This window comes from Hibiscus syriacus, unplaced genomic scaffold (genome assembly GCF_006381635.1).
Source record: "Hibiscus syriacus cultivar Baekdansim isolate YM2019G1 unplaced genomic scaffold, ASM638163v2 tig00110710_pilon, whole genome shotgun sequence".
Lineage (NCBI taxonomy): Eukaryota > Viridiplantae > Streptophyta > Magnoliopsida > Malvales > Malvaceae > Hibiscus > Hibiscus syriacus.
This window is the reverse complement of record NW_024062832.1, coordinates 87,225-112,735: the sequence shown is the minus strand read 5'-3', so window position 1 is coordinate 112,735 and position 25,511 is coordinate 87,225. Positions and strand designations below refer to the sequence as shown.

The window sequence follows — 25,511 nt, the reverse complement described above, 5'->3', positions numbered from 1 at the left end:
AAGTTAATGTCATTCGATAATCGTTGATGAAGATTAAAAAACGATATAATAATACGAGATTGGACGTTTGCGTTATATGTGATTATAATAAAAGAGATATTAAGTGACAAACTTAAGAAAGTTATCGAACAATTTGGTATTTCAAAATAATTTTAAATACAACAAACTTACAATAAGTATTAAATGGTAAATGATAACTAAATTACAATAACTAATATTAAATGGTAATAAACAAAATTAACTGAAATACATTAAAAAAAGTCAAACAAATTTAACAAAATAAAGTAAGTATTAAATGAGAAATAATAAAAAATTACAATTAAAAAGTCCAATAAACTAAATACAAATATAATAAAAAACAAAATCTATCAATGCCTGCGACGCGAATGTGTTCCGCGGGCGGTGGCTGTCGGTCTCGAGAAGGATTTCTTCGTATCACTGGTTGTGACTCCTCGTTGTCATCATCATCACCATCGTCGTCGTCGTCGTCGTCGTCGTCCTGAGTAGGTACATTAGGTTGATGAGGAGCTGATGACGATGAAGCACCTCCATAGAATAAGGACCCTGGAGGTGTATGACTGACTATCCCACAGGCCTGCGAAAACTGGGAAAACTCATAAAACCCAGACATCGTTGAGTGTGAAAACTGTACAGGAGGTGTCTGTGCTATGGCCATGGGTGATGAGGTTGAACCCGCCAAATATCCAGCATATGAACCCCAAGTCGGATCTACAAACATAGACCCATAATAGCCTCCAGGAGGGGTCATCTGTGATGGTGGCGGTAACGGGGTCATAAAAGCAGGTGAAGGGGGCGGCGGCGTCATCTGGTAATGGAAAGGCGGTGGCAACATCATATATGGTTGCGGTATGTAAGTCACTGGGTACGGTGGCTACTGTGAAGGTCCTGCTGGTGCAGCTGAGGATGAACCAGAAGCACCTGCTCTCCGTCCATGAGTCGGGGGACGATGGTGTTGTGTCGGTGAACGTCTCTATCGACGTCGCGGAAATGTCTACCCTCGTGCATCCTTGGAAAGCAAAAACGGTTTCCCGTTACTGTTGAACCACTCGTAATAACCGTCAGCAACCATCAAGAGGTCAAGTAAAATGGGCTCTCTACGGGGAAGGTACCGATGTTGATCCTCCCACAACACGACCCACGCATGATGCCTCACCAGCCAATATGTATCTGTCTTGCCGCGTCTATCTGTGCTATGCAACTTGTCCATATTGCGAGGTGCTTCCGAAATTGGTTGAAAACAACCAAATTGACGGAGCACGCGATCAGTAGAGTGCCACTCGACGGTCGCATAACAGATCAAGGGGATCATCACCATCCAAACATCTGATAGGCCCCTCAACTCAGGTGGGATCATCGCCCTCACATCATTAGTAGAATATGACACACATTCAAACTAAAACATATATATATATATATATATATATAATTTTTATCAAAATAATAATATAATTATATAACTATAATCTAAAATCGATTTTTAAACATTAAAATTCATACCTGTGTGCCAGCCTTCTGATCGATTAACACCCTAATTTTTTTCTAAATCATCAGGTAGCTCCTGATGGTTTTTCCTATCAGTAGACCACTTATTCAAGAAAAATAATTTCTTATTCACTGTATAAAATTATTAATATACAAAATTAGTTTTATAATTACCTCAGGAGTAGCGGAAATACGAATGAGTTCTTGACAACGGGACATAAAAAGGGCAATCAATACCATGCCCAAGACTGCAGCAGCAGGAGATATCCGCCGATAGCATTACGCCTGTAGTCAATGGCTCGACACATCTCCCTGTACAGACAAGCCAAAACTGCCGAGCACCAACTAAGTGATCCGACCAGATGAAAGTCGCCAAGATGTTGCAACCACATACAGTGAACTTGGTTGCGCGATTTGTCCCTCCTATCAGCTTCAGTATGCATGCCCGTGCATACTGTTTAACTTCATCATCCGACGTATCCTCGCTCAACTCCCGAAAATTGGCATCTAACCAATTTAACGTTATCCGTCCACCGTTAAAATTTTTCGGGACACGTCCTAGACTAATAATCATGCATTAAATAAATAAATTAATTAAATTAAAACGTTAAAATGTTACTGTATCAGCAAAGTGTCGAGATATATGATTTACATCCAATCAAAGTAGATTGTGTTCAATTTTATATCTGTAAAAAAATTAATTAAATAAAATATTAAACAATTAAAATAATTAAATAAATTATTAAAAAATACTAAATATAATAAAATATACCTTAAAGAAGTTGCGAGGATTTAATGTGATGAAAGTGATTGAGAATTAATAAGGTATTTATAGCTGAGTTAGGTTGTAACAGTATAGAAAAAGTCTAGTTTTTTGTTCAGACAAATTTGCTGACTTTCTTAACTGTATATTTATTGGATATGTGAGCAGAGAGAAAGTAAAAAGCTGAAAATTGATTGTTACATGTAGGTGGTGATGGCTGCTGACTTTTCTGCCATTATTGACTTTTTCAATTCCTACTAGCAATTCCTTCCTTCTTCCCCTTTGTGTAGAATTTTTCAATCTCCAGCCTCCAGGAACGTGGTTTACACATAGGATATCATTTTTTTACTAATAAAACAATGCACAGGCTGCCTTAATAAAACCAAAATTCTCCCTTCCTTTTGTTCTTAACAAATCCATTTTGTTTTGAAAAAAAATTGTTTTTTCGTTGGTTCTAGTCTTCTAGAGGCGAAATGTGTCCTATGAGATTCTTGTTGGTGTTTTTCTCTGCAATTTTAGCAGGCTATGTCGCATGGAGGACGGTACGTTCATCAGCTGGCACCGACGGCGAAGTTTCAGAGGATTCCGAGAAGATCGTTGTTCAAGATGCACAAGGATTCAGTTTCAAAAGGGTATGAAAATATTTCCCCTCTTTCCCCCCAAAAAAACATGTTTCCTATTCTGGGTTTCTGTTTTTCTTGTTTGGGTCAGGATTTAAATATCAGTTGCTGCTTAGTTTTCGTTGTGATTGCGGACATAATAGATGTTATTAGATCATTGCGGATATCACAATCGTATAATTACAGTTTCGGACTATACTGTTACCATTATGTAATACATTCGGACAGATATTGAAATCCCTGGACTTCGGGTTTTATTTTTGACTTTCATATTGCTGGATTTTCAGATGGTTCAGAATGGATTCTGGGTATTTGTGGACATGGCTAGTGGGAAGTATCTATGGAGGAATCTGAAGGATGATGAAAATGGGAAGACCTCCTAACACTTTTAACATATTGTGCAAAGTATGTTAAACTATTTCTTTTTCTTCTTCTTTTTCTTGTATCAATAATTGTACCATAAGAACATGTGAATCCTTTCTTCTTGTTTTTAGATAATAGAAAACTTAAAATATAAAGACATGAAATTTTCACTTATTCTAGATGTGTACCTTGTTATGATTGAATGCAGTTTATCCAAGTAGAATCTTTGTTAGAACAAGTGAGCAACTGAATTCCCAACAAAATTATTTCTTGAATTGTTAAAAGAAGAAATTGAAATTGAAATTCATGGGGTTCTAAATGAAAAAAGAGAGAAACGAACTGGGGTTATTTTGCTGTGACTAGCAGCATAAGCTAACAGCTCCAACTAGACATCTCTGATCATATCCCATCTAACTTTCTTGTCCGTTGACCGTCACTCCGTTTAAAGCCAATGCTAGCCGGCATGCGTCGAATAACACGGATTTGCTGCTACCCCCTTCACTTTTCCAGGTAGAACATCGATGTTTTCTTGAAGCAACATGTAGGAAGCTGTAATCATTCGGTACATCATTGGTTCTTCCATGAACTTCATGGCTCGAAACAATGACATCAAGTATGTACTTGTGTTGTTTTCCTCTTCGAACTCACTGTCACTGGTTTGAAGAAGCGTTTTGTTACTTTGATCCTATTTTGTTCCTTTATTCTTGAAATGGTTAATCTTTCTTTGAAGAACCTCTTGGTCTCGGCCTGAGTGTCTCGGAAACTGATAAGTCAGATCCCGACCGACGGCAACAAAGGGTAAGTGACCAGCAGATGGAACATATAATTTGAGATGCGATAGCTGACTTCCCGGGACGATTGAATATTGATTGAATATCGCTTGTAACGGCACTCAGAGGCGCCTCCGAGAAATAGCAGAGCTCTGTGGCAATGTGCTAAATAAGGATACTCAGATCAAAATCGACATTGATACTCTACTCAAGACTAAGGTGACTCTGGTGGTTGAGGGAAGTGGGCAGTGTCAGGAAAAGGAGGTGGGGAGTACTACTAAGGGCAAGGAGGTACTAGAGGAGGGTTCTTCTGAGAAGATTTTGTCTCAGGATGTCGGTGTGGCATGCGATACTGTCGCAACTAGGGGTTCCTTGGTGCAAAGTGGTAAGAGATATCCTGTAGTGTTGGATCGTTCAAAGAAGGGCTCTGGTAAGTTGAAGAAATCTGAGAATCGTTTTGCCATCTTGAGCGAGGCTGTGGCTGATGTTTTGGAGGATAATTTGTAGGAAGTTTTGTTTTCAAGTTAACCTCACCTCTTTTATCATATATATCTCCCAGGTTGTTTGTTAGTATGCCAAGGGCAATGGTTGCAACAGAGTCAGCCAACAAGTAGGAACTCCAAAAAATGGTTCTAAGCTTTGCTTTCCGAATGTATTTTCTTCTGCTGCCGAAGACAATGAGAATTATTTGGACCAGAAGGCTCGTTAAAACTATTGATCGAAGCTCCTAATCCTTCCATATCTTCATTAGCTTTGGCGTAACTAGCACCACTGCACCCGTCCCCTTCCTCATTATAATCAGGCCGGTAATAACTGCGATTGTTTACATAACATCTTCATCAAACCACAATTGGTATGAAACTCAAGCAATAGCTTCTGAAGAAAAAAACGCATAGAAAGGATTAATGTCAATCTTTCTTTATAGACTTTAGAAGTTGCATATCAAGAAATTGATTAGAGGTTCATGTGAAGTTGCATATATTTACCAATTAATGATTATCTCCTATTTTGCTGGGATTTTTCATTTTTTGTAAAACATAATGATTATCTCAACAGGAACACAAGACACTGCATTTGAAACATCATGATAAAAGAAGATTAAGTAGTTACTTACCAGCGATAATCATCGAAATATCAATGCTGTTTCTCTTCCTGGTAACTCCTGTCAGCCCTGGTATTTTGAGTTGCTCCTGCAGTTTTCGACCTTAAGAAAGCTTTAATAGTTTCGTTACCAGTAACGGTACCTTACACAACTTTACTCTAGATATTGTATTGCATGTGATTGAGAATGAATATACTTGAGATAGGGAGCTAAGTTACACTAGATTCTGTCTTTAATTAAACTGAAAGGAAAGGAAAGGATTCCTTTCTTTAACTGGGGGATTTCCTCAATGTGTACCTATTGGGTTCCTAACAGAGAAAGCATGATGATCCTAAAGAAAGGATCTTGACATTTAAGGATTGGTTTTTGATATACCCAATTCAATGCCATTAACCGTGGGTAAGTGCTTGAGTAAATGATTAGTATGTTCTTTTATTGTCTAATTTAAACGTCTTCATAGCCACCTTCCTAAAAGAACAGAACATAAGGCATAAAATTTAGAAAGTCTAGATTGGTTCACTAGTTTCATGCTGAAGATCAACTAAGATGAGTATGTCTTCAAGTAAATTCGAATCAAACCGAAACCACATTTCCTGATAGTCTCCACAAAAGAAGAAATTAGCTATTGAAGTTAGCAAGCAACTATACATGGTCAAATAGCAAACTTGAAAATTAAAAAGAAACTGTTAACATTTTCTTAATTTTGTGAGCCACCCTTGATGCTTGATTGCTTGATCGACCCAACCATGGCCCTTCAAGACTTGATGACTGATTTGTGACACAATCTAAGTGAATTGTGGATTCACATGCTGGGCAGTAGTGAAACCAGTGGTCTGGATTTCTTTCCTTCTTACAAGCTTCACAATAACTATTATCCAAATAACTTTTATCAAGAGAATCATAGGCGAGCCTGAGAGGATGCTTATCGTACTCGTACGAAATGGTCTGTCGTAGCAAAATGCTGCTGACTGAAGTTGCAATCAAAGCATCTGTAGCTAGTAGAATAGCCAAAATTACCACAACTAGAACATCTAAACTCATAATTGCAAGACAATGGCTTCATTACAAGATTGAGAGTATGTGAATGGGATTCATGGGGTAGGTATTCACCTTTCATGTTGGTTTGAAACAGGGGATTGTGGCAACTATCTGAGAACTCTTTGCCTTTGTATTCATTACAAGAATTTTCTGTATTTATTTTCTTTTATGAAGTTAAAATTTTAAAGAATCTGAAAATCATAAAAAGAGAATGTGGCTACAGACTGAGCAGCAGCAACATGCTTGAGTGGTGCAATTCAACCTGCAACGAAAAGGGCATGTCAATTTATATAACTCTATGCAAAGCAACTGCGTCACCCTGATAAAGTATACTGGTCAAGAATTGAAACGGCAGAAGATCTACTTACTACTTGCTTTCTGATTTAGAGTTCCAGGGAAACCGAAGCCAAAACTCAATCTCTTCCTCAGAAGTCGACATCCCCGCAGGCTGCAAGGACCAAGATAATATTGAAATTGAAAGGTGAAAGAATGGATTGTGTAACTACGTATACATTACCAAAACAAGGATATTTTCAATACTCATACCTTCTTCAATGATGGCCTTTCATTTGTAAGTATCCTTGAGCTGGAACTCTTCAATTTGAACAGTCTATGAAGTAGACGGACGTAATTAGTCTAGGAAAATACAGGCTTAAGGACTCGTTCTATAGCAACAGATTCAATTATTTGCATCCACTGTGGTTTCACCAGTCTCCTCTCATATATAAATGAAAACAGTATTAAAAAAAGTTCTTATTATTACTTTTTAATCAAACACCTACAGAAGAATTAGTAATTTGCAAAATGAATCCTCAGGCAATTAGTTGGCTGCTTCTGCCATATCTTTCTCCAGTTTCCCACACCTATGATGGTCAGTTCATCTAAGCAAGGGAATGCCACCTACAAAATTCAGTTTATTGTGTCAATAACCGGAGGTAATATTAATGAAACTGAGTATAAAACAATGAAATTTACAACTAAAAATTACTAGAGAAAACAGCATCCACGACACGAACAGGGCAATCAAATATTTAAGGAAAAAGAAGATACAGAGAAAGGTAAGGGAGTATCACCTTTTGATCAAAGAGAGTCAGAGAGGGAATCTCCGAGTTGATTCCTTTTGCACCGGAGACGAATGTTCGTAGTGTAGGACAACTTTCTATACTAAGACTTGTCAACAAGGGGAATTCAAAGTAATTTCCATGGCAGAATCTAGTCAGTTTAGGAAGGTCTTTGAGCAATAGAAATTCTAGTACACGAAACTTCTGGTTCATCATTTCTTCTTTGGCTAATCCTTCCAAAAAGATCACATTTTCCACATTCTCACAGTTTTCGACGGTTAGCTTCTTGAGATGCACAAAACTTTCAACCATAGAGGACGAGAATAGGCAGTTCAAATTATGACAGCCCCTAATAGTCAAGAATGTTAAATTTTGGGCATAAGAATGTGTGGCCAGAACCTTGTGTTTCCATGCTCGCTGAATGCTGATTGAAGATAGCTCCAAATCCTCCAAGCCCGGGAAAACCTGCATAAAATATATATAGTCTTGAATGCGTGGAGAAAGGTTTCACTATTCATCAACTACATTATGCACCAATCTCTGTAATTCTTTTCATATATGTAGTTTGGTAAAATCAAATATATAAACTCAATTTGCAATTTTATCCTATAATTTTTATTCAGAAATGTTAAATTGTTTAGCCATATGATGAACATTAGAACTTCTCATCTTATAAAGTTTTACTATTTTTCTTTTGAAATGGTTCATACCTTTTCTACAAACAACTGTTGAATGACAGCATTAAGGTCGCCTTCCCAGAGCCCTACATATTCACCTTTAGTTGATTGTAGTCCATGCAGCATCGGTGTGCTTAACTTCCCCTTTGTGAAAAATTCCATCTTTGGACACCATCTGATGATTACTTCTTCCAAGGAAGGAAATACTAAGGTATACTTCCCTGAGCAGAAACTTGATAGGATCGGAAGACTAACAAGTTCTAAAGACTTAAGTTGGGAGAAAACGATGCCATTCATGAGTTCATCAGTTGTTGAAGCTATGATTTCTTTTAACATTTGGCAATATATAACACGCATTCTTGTGAGTTGGGGAAAATATAGGTTTGGAAGTGCTCCGTGCCATATCTCCTTCATATTTCTGTTCCGAATCACATGTAATTCTTCTAAATTGGGGAATGCTTCCTGAGAAATTTGGAAAAATGTATGTTCAATAAAAAATTGTCTAAACTGATGCCATATCCCCTATTTTACCTCAATTTTATAGGTTCATCAATTGGGTCCAATCGCAAACTTCATCAAGACTGAATTTATTTCACAAATTCTAACAGATGCATATGTATTTGTTAGTTTTGTGAACTGTTACCTCAGTGACCCAAAACAGGGGTTGTTGAACAGAGATTAGAGGTTGGCTCTCTCCTTGTGATTCTCCAAAGTTGATATACTCCCTAGTCAAATTCTCTACCTTGCTGCAATCACTCACCTTTAATATTTTCAAGGATGGCCATTCCGTAGTATGCACCTTGGAGTAGAGACCCTTCAATTTGGGTAGCACTTGAAGATACAACTTTGTTATTTTAGGAAACACAAACTTGGTGATTGATTTGAGTTCAACTGATTGGGCGGATGTCTCTGCGTGTGACTCATTGGAATTGCGTAAGTGATCGTCATCAGGTCCAATTATTTCTTCAACCGACTTACATTCCTCTATTGCCAGAGTTTCTAGCTTTTCAAGTCTTTTCACCATACTAAAAGGTAAAATATTTGAAAGTCTTTCACAGTCTTTCACCCAGAGGAAGGTCAATTGATTAAATGAATTCATAGTGGGTTTATCGTGCCATATCTTTCTGCACTTCCCAATACCTTGAATGATCAAATGGATCAAGTTAGGGAACACAACCTGCAGATTTTATTTAAGTTATTAATACGAAAAAGAAGTTGGAATGCCACTTGAACAAGAGAAAACCATACAACAAGAAAGGAAAAATGATAAGAAAAGTAAAATTTGTAGAGGATAGAAAAGGATACAAAAAGAAAACGAAGGAAGAAAATCACATTTTGGTTGAAGAAGGTTGGGGAATCAGTCTCTGAGTTTTCTCCATGACAGAATGTCCCTAATTTTGGAAGCCTAATGAGCTCCAATATACTTAGTTTAGTGAACCAGTAAGCCTCAGTTATCCCTTCTTCTTCTGCTGTCGCTTCATCTGTAAAGATCACTTCTTCTAAGTTGTCGCAATCGACAAGGCGAATGTGAACGAGTCGCACAAATGTTTTTCTTGAAAAGGATGGAAATATATATTCCAAATTGTGGCAACCCTTCACAATTAAGATTCGCAACTTATGAACACTAGAGGATATGGCACTGTGTGGTACATCTGGCCATAATTTCTGGATGTTAGTGGACGATAGCTCCAACCAATCCAAATTGGCACACAAAACCTGCAACCACAATCCTCATTGCATGAATTATGTACGCTTGTGATGATAAACGCATACAGATCTATATTAATTAATGTGATTGTTAAAAGTCAAAACACTAAACAGAAAAGAAGAGAAGGGAGAGACCTTATCATTGAAAAAGGGTGTCTTTTCTCCCCCACCTACCTCCCTTGTACATGCCATTGCGTACATCTTTGGACAGTCATCTACTTCAATTGTTATCAAAGATGGACAATGCAGAGTAATACTTCCCATGCAAAAACTTTTCAAATCTGAACATGACTCAAGTCTTATCTTCACAAGATTTGGTAAGCAGACTGTATCCATCGCAGTTTCCTCTGCTTCTTTCTTGATAATGTACTCCATCATGGGACATTTTTAACTCTTATATCTCTCAATTGCACAAGTTCCAAGGCCATGGAAACGCTAAATATGTATTTCAAGCTATTACAATTACACTCAACTTCTAAAAATTTGAGGTTCTTGAAATCTACACTTTTCTCCTTCCATATTGACTTGGAAAATTCGGAAAGGATCAAATGACTGATGCCTTGGTACCCAACCTTCATAAAGAAATCAAACAGAGAAACAAGGGTTAAAGTTATAAAGGATTCAAGGTTACAACTAAACAATACGAAAGGAAGAAAGAGATTCAGGAATAAAATAGAATATAGCTAAAGCTAAATTAAATGAATGCAAATAGTGAATACCTTTTTTGAATGCAACTGTTGGACAGTGCTGTCAAGGTCACCACTCCAATGTTCTTTACCTTTTCCATATTCTACACTTTGCAACAACGGCGCATTTAAAACTCCCTTACAAAATATCTCCAGCTCAGGACAGCCACTCACTATCACTTCCTCTAAACATGGCAATCCAAATGTGTGGTTGCCTGAACAAAACTCTGAAGTCGTGGTAGATTCACAAGTTCCAAACTTTTCAACCTGCTGAATATAATGTTGCACGTTGCTTCATCTTCCCCGCTTCCAACTATTTCGTTCATTGAAATGCATTCTCTTATGATCAATTGTTTGAGTTGAGACAGACCCTGCACTGCTAGACATGTATCTAAGTATTCCATTCCTTTGCATTTCGACACCTTCAAGGTGGTGAGATTTTGAAACGATGCTGAGGATGATCCTAAGCTCATCAGATTCCTACAATTGTAAACTTCAAGTGTTTCAAGGTTGGGTAGAATGCGGTCCACTTGTACGTCTTGCTTCCATAAGTAACGTTTTAGATTTTCAAGATGTGTCAGTTTTATTTTTCTAATTGTTGACAATGTCCTATCATACGTCCCCTTATTACCAGTATCTCCTTCAATACAGAATAACTCTTTGATTTCACAAGCAGAGATACAAAGCTCTTCTAGATTGTAGAATCTTTCAAGGAAAGAAATTTGGAAATCATTAAATGATTTATCAAAGTTGCCTTCCACCTTGAAAGCATTTATTTGATGGAAAAGGTTGTTTGGCAATTGACCACCACTTATCATTGCAATGTAATCAGCACCGATTTCCAGACGTTGTAGTTTAGAGATGACCTGAAAACGGCAGAAAGGAGAGTTGACAGAGAGGGAAAAAGAAAAAAAGAATTTAATTTTTATAAATACAAATTGGTAACGTGCCAAATATCAAATCACTGAATTAATATTTTAATTAAAATAAAGCATAACATATAGAGAGGGAGCGAGAGGGTTTATACCTTTTCAACCAAGAAAAGTGGTGGTTGGGAGTCAAGTTGTTGGTTGTGAGTGATGAGTTGTGTACCAAATATCTTCATTTCCCCACACCCGAATACATATAACTCTTTTAACATTGGCCACTTTGTGGTATGCCTACCGGGGTAGAAACATTTGCATTCTCGTAGCCCATATAGCCAAAGGGAAGACAGCTGATCAAACTCGAAAGCGACAATAGTTTCCGAATCCAATCCTTCCTCTACTTTGGAAACAATCTCCTTCACTGGACAACCGATTATACTAAGACCACTGAGTTGTGCGAGGTCTCTGGCTACTGAGGCTGGAAATACATTCTTCAGACTCTTACAATCCTCCACAGATATTCCATGTAGATTTTTAAATGAAAAAATGTCTTTGGGACCGTTTTTCCAAATATATTTCAAGTTTGGTAAGTCATCAATGCTGATTTCTCTTAGTTTTGGAAATGAATTTGGTGGAAGTGGGTTCTCCCATACCATCTTCAACTTTGTCAAGAAGGAAATTCTCATTTCCTCCAAACTGGGAAATGCAACCTGCACTCATCATGCCAAAATAATGAAATTAGATGCTAGCGCTACAAATACATCTATGACTGCGCGTGTGTTTGCGATTGCATATATATAATTTTGAAGGCACACATTTTGATATATAATTTTAAAAATTTGGAGCACAAATTTCGTGAAAATCATTTTTGTGCTTCGGATCATCTTCAATTATGTTTGTTATATTTATTTATATTTTATATTTAATCTGAATTTTGTATAATGTAATAAATAAAAATATTTTAATATTTGATAATGTGTTAAAATTAAGAATTTAAGAATGCTAAAACCAATAATTAAGCTACCTTATTGTCGAACAGAACATGACTATAAATGCGTTGGTTGCCTTCCATTGAAGATCTGCATATGAAACCCTCCAATTCTGGACAGTTGTTTACCGTCAGTGACTTCATGGCCGGAAATTCAACAACTTGAATCTGATAGTCAGAGCAAAATCCAATCAGATGTTGAAGATCCTTCAACTCTAAGGACTTTAATTGAGGAAATAATGATAAAGTTGTAGCAGCCTCGGTTTCTTCTTCTATTTCCTCCATGAAAATGATATCTCTTAAGCAGTAACACCCAATTATCTCAAAGTCTGTGATATGCACTAGACATTTAGCCATAGAAAATGACAACAGGTGTTTTAAGCTTCCACAACCCTCGATTTTCAATCTTGTCAACTTCTCATAAGTGCAGAAAGATGTACTTGAAAGTTGGTTGTGCCATACCCTTGTAACATTAATCGACTTCAGCCACAAATTCTCCAAGGAAGGGAACGATATCTACAGCCATACAAATGATTTCAGGAAATATTTGAAATAAAAATTTAAAAGACAATGAATTGTAAATACCTTATCACTGAAAAGTGGCAACTCATGTTGAGGTAATGAGCTGGTAGCACCGGTTTCGTGTTGAGGGCAAAAGCTAATGAGCTTAGGAATATCATGCAGTGTCAGGGACTGTAATTGAGGAAACTCGTACTCATCATTGATAATGTATTCAGTATCTAAACCATTTTGGATATGTAGATTCTTCAACTGCGATATGCTTTCCTCATCTATTAACTCCCGCAATGCAATCTTCACGCCTTTGAGTTCATCCAAATGTAAATCTTCAGTTTTTTTCAACAACTTCTTCATTCCAAGATCCAAATCATCCATGCCTGTGTTTAGCCTCAGTTTTAGGGTTCTTGAATATCGGTAGCTGCGAAACAGCTCCCACTCCCATTCCTTTCCTATGAAAATTTTGTATCTTTCCAATTTCTGCAACACTTGAAAGAAGTCGTGTGGTGTCGCCTTAGCATCTGGGATTTGAACTTCTAAGGTGGACAAACGAGACAGTGAATGTAGATCAGCAAGAGTGGCACTGCTTTGTCCCCATTGAATAGAAGTCCCACCCATATATAATTCTTCTAATCTTGACAAACTTGACAACACGCCGTCTGCAATTGTTTTGAGCATAGCACAACGACTCACGTCTAACAACTTCAGCTTCACCAGTTGCCCAATTTCTTTTGGTAGAAATCTAATATCAGATTTCAAAAGGCTAAGAATTTCCAAGCTCTTTAGCTCTCCAATAATGGTAATATTATCTCCCAGTTTGCAGTGATCTAGGCACAACGTGCTGAGGCTTGTCAGTAGATAAATTGATGAAGGTAAAGAAGAAAATTGCATTCCAGTCAAATCTAAGACTTTAAGATTTGTTGTTTTCTTGAAGAATTCATCCGACAACTTCAGGGAAAGATCATTGTTAAACAAAAGGAAAAGAGAAAGACGTGGACAATTTAACTGGTCAGGAAGCCTGTTGAGAGTAGGATATTGCAAACAAATCTTGCCGCACTTCTTCATTGACTCCGCATCTGGCCAATCCGTCAGAACATCATCTTCTTTTAAGGCAAACAGCTGATTGTTCTTGGAAGCCATTGATTTGGCTACAATATAAGTAAGATCATGCACGTCAAAGAATTGATCATTGTTGTTACTATCGAGCAACAAACAAGATGCTTTCAGGGTACTCATCATTGTTAACAATTCATCTCGTCCTTCTTCCAACGTGTCGACTCCCTTAATTAAACCCAAACCAATTGTATATCTCAACAAATCTTCAATTCTAGTATCACGACGCAATAGACTGCAAAGCAGGAAAACTTGCTTGAGGTCTTCACCCCGTAAATGATTGATACTCAATTCGATAGCAGAATATACCTCAGCAGATATCTCGCTCGGGTTTTCTGAGTAAGGCCTTCGTAGTTGTCGTAAAGCCTCCTTCCAAACAGATAAACTTTGTTTTTGCAACGCCCTAGCAACTGTTGCAATGGCAAGCGGCAATCCTGCACATCTTCTGGCTACCTCAATGGCTGTAGATCGAAGCTCATTATCAATTACAAAACTGTCCCCGGACATCTTCTTAAAAAACTCCCAGGCTTCTTTGTCCTCTAAATGACCAAGCGGAAAGGTCTTGGTAGCACCCATTAGATTGCTTAGAACATTTTTATTTCTAGATGTCAACAGTATCTTGCATCCTTTGTGTTGACTTCCAAATGGAATTCCGACTTCATCTAGGTCCAGTTTCTCCCAAATATCATCCAGAATAATAAGAACCCTCTTCTCCTGATTCCTCCCTTGATTTAACCTTTCACGTAATCTACTGGCTCTTACAACTATACTCTTTTCTTCGATCTTCAAACCCAACGATTCTGCTATTTCGTCTTGGATTTTCTGAATGTCAGGTGTCGGAGATACAGTGACCCTAACCACCGAATCAAAAGACTTAGCCTCCTGGAGTTGTCTATGAACTTCTCTGGCTAGTGATGTTTTTCCCACGCCAGGCATTCCGTACACTCCGACCGTGCTCACAGTAGAATCTTTCAGCGACTCCATGATATCATCGATAACCTTTTCCCTTGATTGAAAGGCCTCAAAGTCTGTATCCACTATGGGTTGTGGAAGATCATGGTAGCCCACGCTGCTAAATTCACATTCTTTGATAAGCTCATCAAAAGTTGCGGCACCTTCTTCTGCTTTCCTGCTAAGCTTGTGTCGAGACTTGATGTTGGGACAGAAGCCAAAGAAGCACTTGTTGTTTGCTTTGACTTGAAGATCATCCACTTTATGCTGGTCTTCAGCGATAACCTTGTCCACTCTATGGCACCAACCTTGCACATCCGCTTTAATCTTCTGCACGTTCCTTTCTGCAACAACAATATCTTGCTGCACACTTGATCTTTTGTCAATCAACCTCTGAAGTTTGTCCTCGAAATTCTTGACGTATCTCTGGTAGAAAACTACATATCTGATATGACGTTTTGCTTCATGAAAGATACCCTTTGCAGTTTCAGAAGAGATATTGGCAGCAGCACCAGTAGCAATTGCTTCCATTTCTTTTTTTTCTTTTTCTTTGGGAGAGGTCCGAATGGAAAGCAAAACAAACAAAATGAACAATGGATACAATAAAGGAGAATCAAGAAAGAAAATACTGAGAAGAAGCAGGCCAGAAAGAACAACCTTAAAAACAGGGACTGAATGAGACGAAGGTAAAACTTAAGGATGAATTGAAAATTGCAGAGGCTAATGTATGAAAAATATTATCAATTACTGCCAAAAATTGAAGTCAATAAAAATAAAGAAAGACTAAGAACCTTTTAAGTCTTTATCAATTACTATTATCCTTATTTGTTTTTAGTTCAAGTTCAAGTCCTTCTTAAATTTTGAATTACAAGTCATTAGCTTTTATTAAACATATTAAACAAATAATTTTCAGTATTGAGAATTTTTTCAAATATTTCATTCAAGTAAATTCAAAGGAAAATAGTAATAAAATTGTGCTCAACACTCACTCGGATGATTTCTTTCATAATATTGAATCAAATGAGGTAGAGAGATAGATTAAAAAATGACTAAGCACTAAGTATTTACTTAGATATGTTTAATGTTTGTTTTATTGTCTAGTGGATGTTTGTTCGCTTTGTGGAAGACACCTTTACCACTTGCAAAAGCTGTAATAGTAAAAAAGGAGCGGCTAGCTCACATGGCAATCAATTACCAAAAGTCTTGCGATCAATTTGGACCTCAACCCCATCCAATTCATAATGTAGCGAAATTCATGGCTTGTGGGAGCAGCTCAGTTGATGCATGACCAAATATCACAGCTCACATTGATTTGATATAAAATTGTTATCTTTCTTTTGTTTGGTATATAAAATTGTCATATTCTTTCATTTATTTGTTTATTTTCATTCGATAATTTCGCATGCGCAAAAGTGAGAATGGGAGGAAGTTTATGCATTATTACTTGGTTTAAAGTTGGGAGAAAATAAATTTATAAATATTTTTAAAATTATGATAAGAATTTTTAAAAATATATTTTAAAATTTTAGAAATAAATAAAACATTTATCGTTATTTAATAAGTGTTTGTGAAATTATTTTTCTTAGATTGTATATTAAATACTATTCCAAAATGTATATAATATATATAAAATGCCTTTTTAATATTTTACCTAATTACTTATTTTACAAAAATATAACTATAATAAATAATAATAAAAATTATATTTTTAATCAATATAATAGATATATCTAGTAAATAAAAAATGTATAAATGTAATTATATTGTTATATGTAATTATAAAACTTTAAATTTATATAAATGTACAAATTGAATTAATTAACAGAAAATAACATTTATTAAATTGATCTCTACCATTTTATTTTTTATTAATCATGAAATAAATTATTGAAAGATTATAATGATTTTTAAAAATTTTAAAGATAAATTATTATTCGGTAGTGGAAGGGAGAGTTATTTTATTTAGAAATTCTACTTTCGAGCAACTATGTCCAAGGACATATGTTTAAGGTTGGGGCCACTTCCCCTAGTTTTTTTATTATTAAAAAATATATATGGAGTGTCGTAATCGGTTTTCGTCCGGGCACGAAATATTATACTTGGCAGGGAAATTGATGTGAATAAATAATTTTGAAAATAATTTGGGAGTCGCCATCGGCCTTTTGGATCAGGTAGGTCGAATACCTAAAGATTATTTTCTTTAAAAGAGTTTTAAGAAAACATCAATAAAAAATTAACTGATCTGCGTTTATAACCAAAAATTCGTTTTTTTTAATAATAAAAAGGGATTCGTGGTCGGTTACGTTTAGGGAAGGATTAGCACCCCTACAACGCCCAAAATTGGTACTTTTTAATTATAAATTGTCTCTATTATTAAAATTTAAAAATTCAAAAATATATTTAATTTATAATCCTATTATTTCAAAATTATATAAAAAAATATTTATTTATTTAAAATATCAGAAAAGAACTTCTAGGTGCCTTAAGACAGCTCTTTTCTTTGATATTGATAAATATTAATTTAAATAATATTGTTTAATTTTTAATTTTAAAATATCAGAATAGGACATCTAGTTGTATTAAGACTGTCCTTTTCTTCGATATTAAATATTAAAAATTTAATTACTATTTATTATATATATATTTAGGAATACATAAAAATATTTAAAAATAAACAAGTAAAATTGAAATAAAAACCATTAGAGTTATATTTAAACACAATAAAATGCTAAAAATATTTAAAATAAATGACTAAATTATAGTAAAAGTAAAATTAAAAACCTAATTCATAATTAATCAAAATATTAGGGATTAAACATGCTATTTCTTTATTTTATCTATTTAGTGACTAAAATAAATTATCTAAAATTCGGATATTATAAAAAAATTAAAATATAAACTAGGGATTAAAATATTATTTATTAAAATTAAGGGATTAAATCTGTTATTTATCCTAAATATATTATTTTAATATAAAGGACTAAAATAAATAAAATTAAAATTTCAAGATCAAATTAAAAGTATTATGAATTCAATTTAGTGACTAAAATGTAAAGTTTACAAGTTCGGAGGACGGCGGACGGGGTTTAACTATTATCTAATTACACGCATAGTCCTTCCCGAAACGATGTCGTTCGGGAAGGCCTATATAAGGTCCAAACCGGCTGGCCCGAAAGGCCAGCTTCATTTCTTTATTTTTCCTCTCTCTCTCTTCTCTGAGAGAGAGAATTTTTCTCTCGCTTCTCTCTAAAACAGAGAGAAGCCAGCCGGCCGGCCACCGTCAACCGGTGTTCTTCTGCCGCCGGCCACCGTCAAGTCCGCCGCCGGCCACCACATCCGGTGGCCGGAATATTTTTTTTTACACTGAAATGTAGATCGGACCGTCCTAATGACGGTTCCGATAATCTTTTCTTTTAAACGGCTCCCGATCGGAGCAAATCTAAAAATATACCTTCGGTTTGTCGAAGGTTTGGTGAGATCCGGTGGTCGGCTCCTCGGTAAGTTTTTCTTCTTCCTTTTTCTTTCTTTTCTGTTTTTTTTCTGCGTTGTTGTGAGATCGTTGGTAGCTTTTTTTTATTTTGTTTCTCTGTATTTCTCTTCTCTTCGTTTCTGTCTCTCTATTTTGTCTCTGTCTCCGTTTTTTTTTTCTTGCAGGTTCGGGTGGTGGCTTTTATAGCCACCACCGGTGTGGCCATCGGACCGGTCCGAAGAGGGGGTTTCGGTGAGTCACCGGACTACCAGTGGTGACTCACCCCTTAGCCATGGCGTGGACGGCTGGCGTTGGAGCTTCTGGAGCCTTCGTTTGGGACGTGGCAACGGCGGAGGCGGCTGGAGCAGCAGCGGCGGCCGTGTGGCCCTAGGGTATCATACCCTAGGGTTTCCATCTGGAGGCTCTTGGACCGTTGGATCATACCAGATCCAACGGTCAGTCTGAGGCGGCTGGCTAGAGGCGGCTGAGCATGGGATTAGGGTTAGGAAACCCTAAATGTTTTGGGTTTTAGTTTGGTTTGGGTTTTGGGCCGGTTGATTGGGCTTTGTAATTTAATATTATTTATATGTATTTAATATATATTTAATAATAATGATATAATAATAATAATAATAATATGATAATAATAATAATAATAATAATATTATTATTATAATAACAATAATAATAATATTTATAATATGGGTAAAAAATTAGTATCTTCAGCTGCCCCTCTTTGCTCATTCTTGTGTTAACAAGAATAGGGCAAAGATGAAAAGATAATAAAATTTTTTATCCATTTGGCTTCACTTGATCATAATGGAGATATTGAATAAATTCTTCTCTTTCTTCAGATGAGTTCTTCTCATTATGAACTTTCTGCTGGGGATGATGCTGACCTCTTTCTTTCTGTGATAGAGTCATTCAAAAGGTTGAATAACCTTTTGATGAGTTCTTCTCATTATGAACTTTCTCTAGAAAGGCTGATGCTAATCTATCTCCTTCTGTGATAGAATTATTGAACAAGTTCTTCTTATTATGAACTTCTTCTTCCTTCTTCAGATGACGAGTTCTTTTCATTATGAACTCTACTTGGCAATGTTGATACATCAAATGATGAATTCAAACAAAAGGTTGAACAAGTTCTTCTCATTATGAACTTCTTCTTCCTTCTTCAGATGACGAGTTCTTCTCATTATGAACTCTACCTGGCAATGTTGATCCATCAAATGATGAATTCAAGCAAAAGATTGAACAAGTTCTTCTCATTATGAACTTCTTCTTCCTTCTTCAGATGAGTTCTTCTCATTATGAACTTTCTCTGGAAAAGATAATCCATCAATTTAATGAATTCAGGTAAAAGGTTGAACAAATTATTCTCATTATGAACTTCTTCTTCCTTCTTCAGATGAGTTCTTCTCATTATGAACTTTCTCTGAAAAAGATAATCCATCAATTTGATGAATTCAGGTAAAAGGTTGAACAAATTCTTCTCATTATGAACTTCTTCTTCCTTCTTCAGATGAGTTCTTCTCATTATGAACCTTCTCTGGAAAAGATAATCCATCAATTTGATGAATTCAGGTAAAAGGTTGAACAAATTCTTCTCATTATGAACTTCTTATTCCTTCTTCAGATGAGTTCTTCTCATTATGAACCTTCTCTGGAAAAGATAATCCATCAATTTGATGAATTCAGGTAAAAGGTTGAACAAATTCTTCTCATTATGAACTTCTTCTTCCTTCTTCAGATGAGTTCTTCTCATTATGAACCTTTTTTGGAAAAGATAATCCATCAATTTGATGAATTCAGGTAAAAGGTTGAACAAATTCTTCTCATTATGAACTTCTTCTTCCTTCTTCAGATGAGTTCTTCTCATTATGAACCTTTTTTGGAAAAGCTAATCTATCAAATGATATATTTGAATCTTTGCTAAAATCTTTGAAATTCCTGTTAAAAATTCAACAAGAATAAAAATGAATGAAAATGCATCTATTTTTGAAAATGCCTAAATATGATGCATGAATGTTAAATTGTTTGATTTCAGATTGGTGAATTGAGTATTTCTCAATTGTAACAACCCAATAAATCTTTCTTCTTCAAATCAAAGAATATATCATCTTTGACAAATGTAGATGTAGATATAATGTCACAAAAACTCTTGAGAATAAAACTCAATAGTATAAGCTCTTGAAAAGCTTGCATTCAGGCAACATGTTGATTCTGATAACAATTCATCTGATTATGAAGTGACCTTTCAAGATGATTTCATAGATATCGATAGTTCTTCTAATACCGAGAAATCTTGAATTCTGATTATGATGAGGAGAATAAACTATTATATTTGACAAAAATGGGATTCTCAAAGGCTGAAGCTTCAATAGCCATGTAGAAATGTGGTCCAGATTCATCAATTGCAAAATTGATAGATTTGATATGTGCTGCTCAAATGACTAAAGATGCTGATGCACTTCTTCCGGTAAAAGATGGGAAGCCATTATGTGATGATCCCAGTTACAAGCAAAGGCGAAACTTGTGCTATGATTTTTGGGAAAGGAAGAAGCAGAGGAAGCTTGAAAAGAAGCTTCTTAATGAAGATGATCATGCAGTTCATCTTTCAATTCCAATGATCGGTTTCTGGGGTTCCTACCGAATCAGATCAGATAACTCAAAGAACACTTCCAGAAGATGCTATGAACACATTCATCTTCTAAATTCAATGATTGGTTCTGCCAAACCAGATCAGATAACTCAAAGAACACTTCCAGAAGATGCTATTAACACATTCATCTTCTAAATTCAATGATTGGTTCTGCCAAACCAGATCAGATAACTCAAAGAACACTTCCAGAAGATGCTATTAACACATTCATCTTCTAAATTCAATGATTGGTTCTGCCAAACCAGATCAGATAACTCAAAGAACACTTCCAGAAGATGCTATTAGCAATTTCATCTTCCAAATTCAATGATTGGTTCTGCTAAACCAGATCAGATAACTCAAAGAACACTTCCAGAAGATGCTATTAGCAAATTCATCTTCCAAATTCAATGATTGGTTCTGCTAAACCAGATCAGATAACTCAAAGAACACTTCCAGAAGATGCTATGAGCCCATTGCACTTATTCCAGTTAAGGTTTGGACTGGGATATCACAGTACTTATTATATGTAGAGTCAGAATTTATAGATTCGAAGCATTTCCATGCTACTACACTAAAAAGGGCTATATTCATAATTCTGCCAATTAAGAACAGATTTTCTCTTATTTTGCTTCCTCCATGTGCTGGTGCTTTTCCATTGACAAAGAAATGATGGCTTTCATGTGATCCAAGAACAAAGTTGAACTGTTTATAAACATGTACAGGAAGTGCCAAATTGACATAAAGGATCTGTAAGGCTCTTGAAGCTTATGACAATGAGCCATCTTTGAGTATCCAGAAGTATGTTCTTGATGAGTGCTGAAAATGGAATCTAGTATGGGTTGGAAGGAATAAAGTTGCTTCACTTGAACCTGATGAGGTGGAAATGCTTCTAGGTTTCTTTAAAAACCATACACAAGGATCTGTATAGAGACATGTTTCCCAGTGATATCAATGTCTTGTTTCTTTTTGCTGGAATCAGTGCTGCAAAGATCGCCTTCTACTGTCTTAGTATATCTTTGAAAATAGAGGTGCAAGAACTGAATGGTGATCAGTTGGAGCAATTGATGAGTAGATTTGGCAGATTCGACCTTGTTGTCGGTAGCATCCCGTGTAACAATCTTAATGTTCATGGCTTTAAGATGATGATGATTTGTTTATTTCGTATTCCATGTATTTAAAAATATTAACATAAAGTGATATTCAGAAATCTTTAACTCATTTCAAAATTATATTAATTCATAGAAGAATAAATTGAATCTCAAATAAATTGAACTTGAAATAGATATAATTGTATTCAAAGTTATGGCAAGCATAAGAATGATAAAAATTCAAATGTCTCAACAAATTATAAGCATAAGTATTTCTAAATTAATCAAGTTGACACAATTTAGAGTAATGATGTAAGCTTTTGTCTGGAAGATCTCAAACGTTGTCGAAATGCTTATAGATGTGAAATTTCTTCCAAACTGTCAAAATCTTAAGAGAGTTCAATTGCCAGATGCCTAATATCAACCTACATTTGAGCCGCCTTTTCAGGTTTTCAACTCAAATCCTTCCTTTGGTTACAAGATGTCCTTTGCGGGTTTTCACCTTGACCCCCCCCTTTTTTTTTCTTTTTTCTCTATTTTTTTTCTTCATTTTTTCTTCAAGCATAATATTTCTTGACAGAATCCGAGTTTATTGGATTTTTCAGAATTTTTCCATCCATTTCTGCTAAGATCAATGCTCCTCTGGAAAAGGCCTTTTTTACAACGTATGGCCCTTCCCAATTAGGCATCCATTTCCCACGGAAATCTTTATGTATAGGCAAGATCTTTTTTAGTACTAGATCACCCTCTTGGAATTCTCTTGGATGTACTTTTTTGTCATGAGACTTCATCATCCGTTTTTGATACATCTGTCCATGGCAAATAGCTTTCAATCTTTTCTCCTCAATAAGGTTCAATTGATCAAATCTAGCTTGGATCCATTCAGATTCATCCAATTTTATTTCTCTCAATATTCGAATCGATGAAATCTCAACTTCAATTGGTAAGACTGCTTCCATCCCATAGACTAAAGAAAACGGTGTTGCCCCAGTGGATGTTCGAACAGTAGTTCGGTATGCATATAGAGTAAAAGGTAACTTCTCGTGCCAATCTTTGTAAGTTTCAGTAGTCTTTGTAATGATTCTCTTGATGTTCTTATTTGCTGCTTCAACTGCCCCATTCATCTTTGGACGATATGCCACTGAATTTGAATGTTTGATCTTAAACTGTGCACAAAGTTCGGTCATCATTTTATTGTTCAGGTTCAGAGCATTATCTGTAATAATCCTTTCTGGTAGACCATACCGGCAAACTATCTCTTTCTTTATGAATTTGCAGACTGTGGACCTTTTAATATTGGTATATGAAGTAACTTCAACCCATTTGGTAAAATAATCAATTTCCACAAGGATGAAGCAATGTCCATTCGATGCTTTTGGTGTGATTACTCCAATGACATCTATTCCCCACATAGAAAATGGCCAGGGTGCTGTCATTACATGTAAAGGAGATGGGGGTACATGAACCTTGTCTGCATATATCTGGCATTTATGACATTTCTTTGCATAATCAATGCAATCTGTGTACATAGTAGCCCAATAGTATCCATATCTCATTATTTTTCTGGCCATGGAAAGACCATTTGCATGTGTTCCACATATTCCACTGTGTACTTCTTCAATGACGTTTCGAGCTTCGCTGGTATTTAAACATCTCAATAGCATTTGATCATTGCTTCTTCTATACATAATCTCGCCATCAAGAAAATATCCAGCAGCCATTCTTCTCAAGGTTCTTTTATCAATTTCTGATGCATTTGGTGGATAACTTTGATTTTGATATATTGCAGAATATCATGATACCATGGTTTACCATCTACCTCTTCCTCCACATTATAACAATGTGCAGGAATTTCATAAACTTGCATTTTGATTGGCATCATATCAACTTTCTTAGTTGCCTGAAACATAGCAGCTAATGTAGCCAAGGCATCTGCCATTTGATTTTCTTCTCGAGGGAGATAATTGAAGGTAACTCTCTCAAATTCTTTCACTAATTCGAGGGTAAAATTTCGATATTCCAATAATTTGGGATCTTTTATTTCCCATTCTCCTCGTAATTGATACACCACTAAGATGAATCTCCATATATTTTGAGACATTTGATTTTTCTTTCTATAGCTGCTTTCAATCCCATGACACAAGCTTCATATTCCGCCATGTTATTGGTGCAAAAGAACTCCAGTCTACTTGTAAAGGGATAATAAACATTTTCTGGAGAAATTAACACTGCCCCAATTCCTCGTCCCAAAGCATTAGATGCTCCGTCAAAGTAAAGCTTCCAAGTTGATAATTCATCATTTGTTCTGACTTCTTCATTCATGGATATGCACAACAAATCTTCATCGGGAAAATTGAAGTTCAAAGGCTGATAATCATTTGATACACGACTGGCCAGAAAATCAGCTATGACACTTCCTTTTATTGCTTTTTGGTTGACATATACAATATCAAACTCAGATAATAACATCTGCCATCTAGCCATTCTGCCTGTCAAAGCTGGTGATTCCATTAATTTCAAAGGATCAAGTTTTGATATCAACCAAGTAGTATGGTATAACATATTGTCTGAGTCTTCGAGTAGTCCATACCAAAGCACAACATATTTTTGTATTGGTGGATATCGAATTTCACAATCGGTAAATTTCTTGCTCATATAATAAATAACTTTTTCTTTTCTTCTAGATTCATCATGCTGTCCTAGTACACATCCCATCGAATTTTCGAAGACCGTTAAGTAGAGAATTAATGGTCTATCAGGCATTGGTGATACTAAAATGGGGGCATTGGATAAATATTTCTTAATAATATCCAAAGTTTCTTGACATTCTTCATTCCAGACTTCAGGATTGTTCTTTCGAAGTAATTTGAACACTGGATCACATTTGTCAGTTAATTGAGAAATGAACCGAGATATATAATTTAATCTTCCCAAAAAGCCTCGAACTTTTTTTGTATTGGGTGGTGGAAGATCTTGAATTGCTTTTACTTTATCTGGATCAATCTCGATTCCTTTTTTGCTGACCACAAATCCCAAAAGTTTCCCGGAAGTTACTCCAAAAGTGCATTTAGCGGGGTTGAGCTTTAATTGATACTTCCTCAATCTCTGGAAAAGCTTTCTCAGATTTTTAATATGTTCTTCTTCAGTTCGGGATTTTGCAATCATGTCATCTACATATACTTCAATCTCTTTGTGCATCATGTCATGAAGCAAAGTTACCATGGCTCTTTGATATGTTGCCCCTGCATTTTTCAATCCAAATGGCATCACTTTATAACAGAATGTGCCCCACATGGTTATAAATGTTGTTTTTTCCATGTCTTCAGGATTCATTTTTATCTGATTATATCCTGAAAAGCCATCCATAAATGAAAACCATGCGTGCCCTGCAGTATTGTCCACCAATGTGTCTATGTGGGGTAAGGGAAAGCTATCTTTCGGACTAGCTTTGTTGAGATCTCTGTAATCCACACACATTCGAACTTTCCCATTTTTCTTTGGTACGGGAACAATGTTGGCTACCCATTCTGGGTATTTAGATGCCTGTAGGAAACCTGCATTGATCTGTTTCATTACTTCCTCTTTG

General features: G+C 35.8%; 3 protein-coding genes and 1 pseudogene across 6 annotated transcripts; 1 reads left to right on the top strand and 3 right to left on the bottom strand.

Moving 5' to 3' along the window:
• The window catches only part of LOC120138855, an 81,978-nt pseudogene that overhangs the window by 11,762 nt on the left and 44,705 nt on the right, over nt 1-25,511 (bottom strand).
• On the top strand, nt 2,685-3,419 carry LOC120138842. Its single transcript, XM_039154246.1, has 2 exons — nt 2,685-2,898; nt 3,174-3,419. The coding sequence occupies exons 1-2, from the start codon at nt 2,740-2,742 to the stop codon at nt 3,267-3,269; spliced, it is 255 nt and encodes an 84-aa protein (XP_039010177.1). The 5' UTR covers nt 2,685-2,739; the 3' UTR covers nt 3,270-3,419.
• On the bottom strand, nt 5,722-10,005 carry LOC120138841. Of its 2 annotated transcripts, XM_039154245.1 has the most exons (11): nt 9,740-10,005; nt 9,587-9,613; nt 9,230-9,499; nt 8,541-9,074; nt 7,931-8,359; nt 7,233-7,685; nt 6,942-7,059; nt 6,706-6,769; nt 6,528-6,607; nt 6,232-6,421; nt 5,722-6,110 (listed from the first exon to the last, which is right to left on the bottom strand). In XM_039154245.1, the coding sequence occupies exons 1-7, from the start codon at nt 9,980-9,982 to the stop codon at nt 6,949-6,951; spliced, it is 2,067 nt and encodes a 688-aa protein (XP_039010176.1). In that variant the 5' UTR covers nt 9,983-10,005; the 3' UTR covers nt 5,722-6,110; nt 6,232-6,421; nt 6,528-6,607; nt 6,706-6,769; nt 6,942-6,948. The 2 variants fall into 2 exon arrangements, with proteins under 2 accessions (XP_039010176.1, XP_039010175.1); XM_039154244.1 differs by having other exon boundaries at nt 9,230-9,613.
• LOC120138840 (probable disease resistance protein At4g27220) lies at nt 10,074-15,437 on the bottom strand. 3 transcript variants are annotated; one of them, XM_039154240.1, is made up of 5 exons: nt 12,730-15,437; nt 12,181-12,660; nt 11,318-11,866; nt 10,324-11,156; nt 10,074-10,176 (listed from the first exon to the last, which is right to left on the bottom strand). In XM_039154240.1, the coding sequence occupies exons 1-4, from the start codon at nt 15,253-15,255 to the stop codon at nt 10,476-10,478; spliced, it is 4,236 nt and encodes a 1,411-aa protein (XP_039010171.1). In that variant the 5' UTR covers nt 15,256-15,437; the 3' UTR covers nt 10,074-10,176; nt 10,324-10,475. The 3 variants fall into 3 exon arrangements, with proteins under 3 accessions (XP_039010171.1, XP_039010174.1, XP_039010173.1); XM_039154243.1 differs by having other exon boundaries at nt 11,327-11,866; XM_039154242.1 differs by having other exon boundaries at nt 11,318-11,863.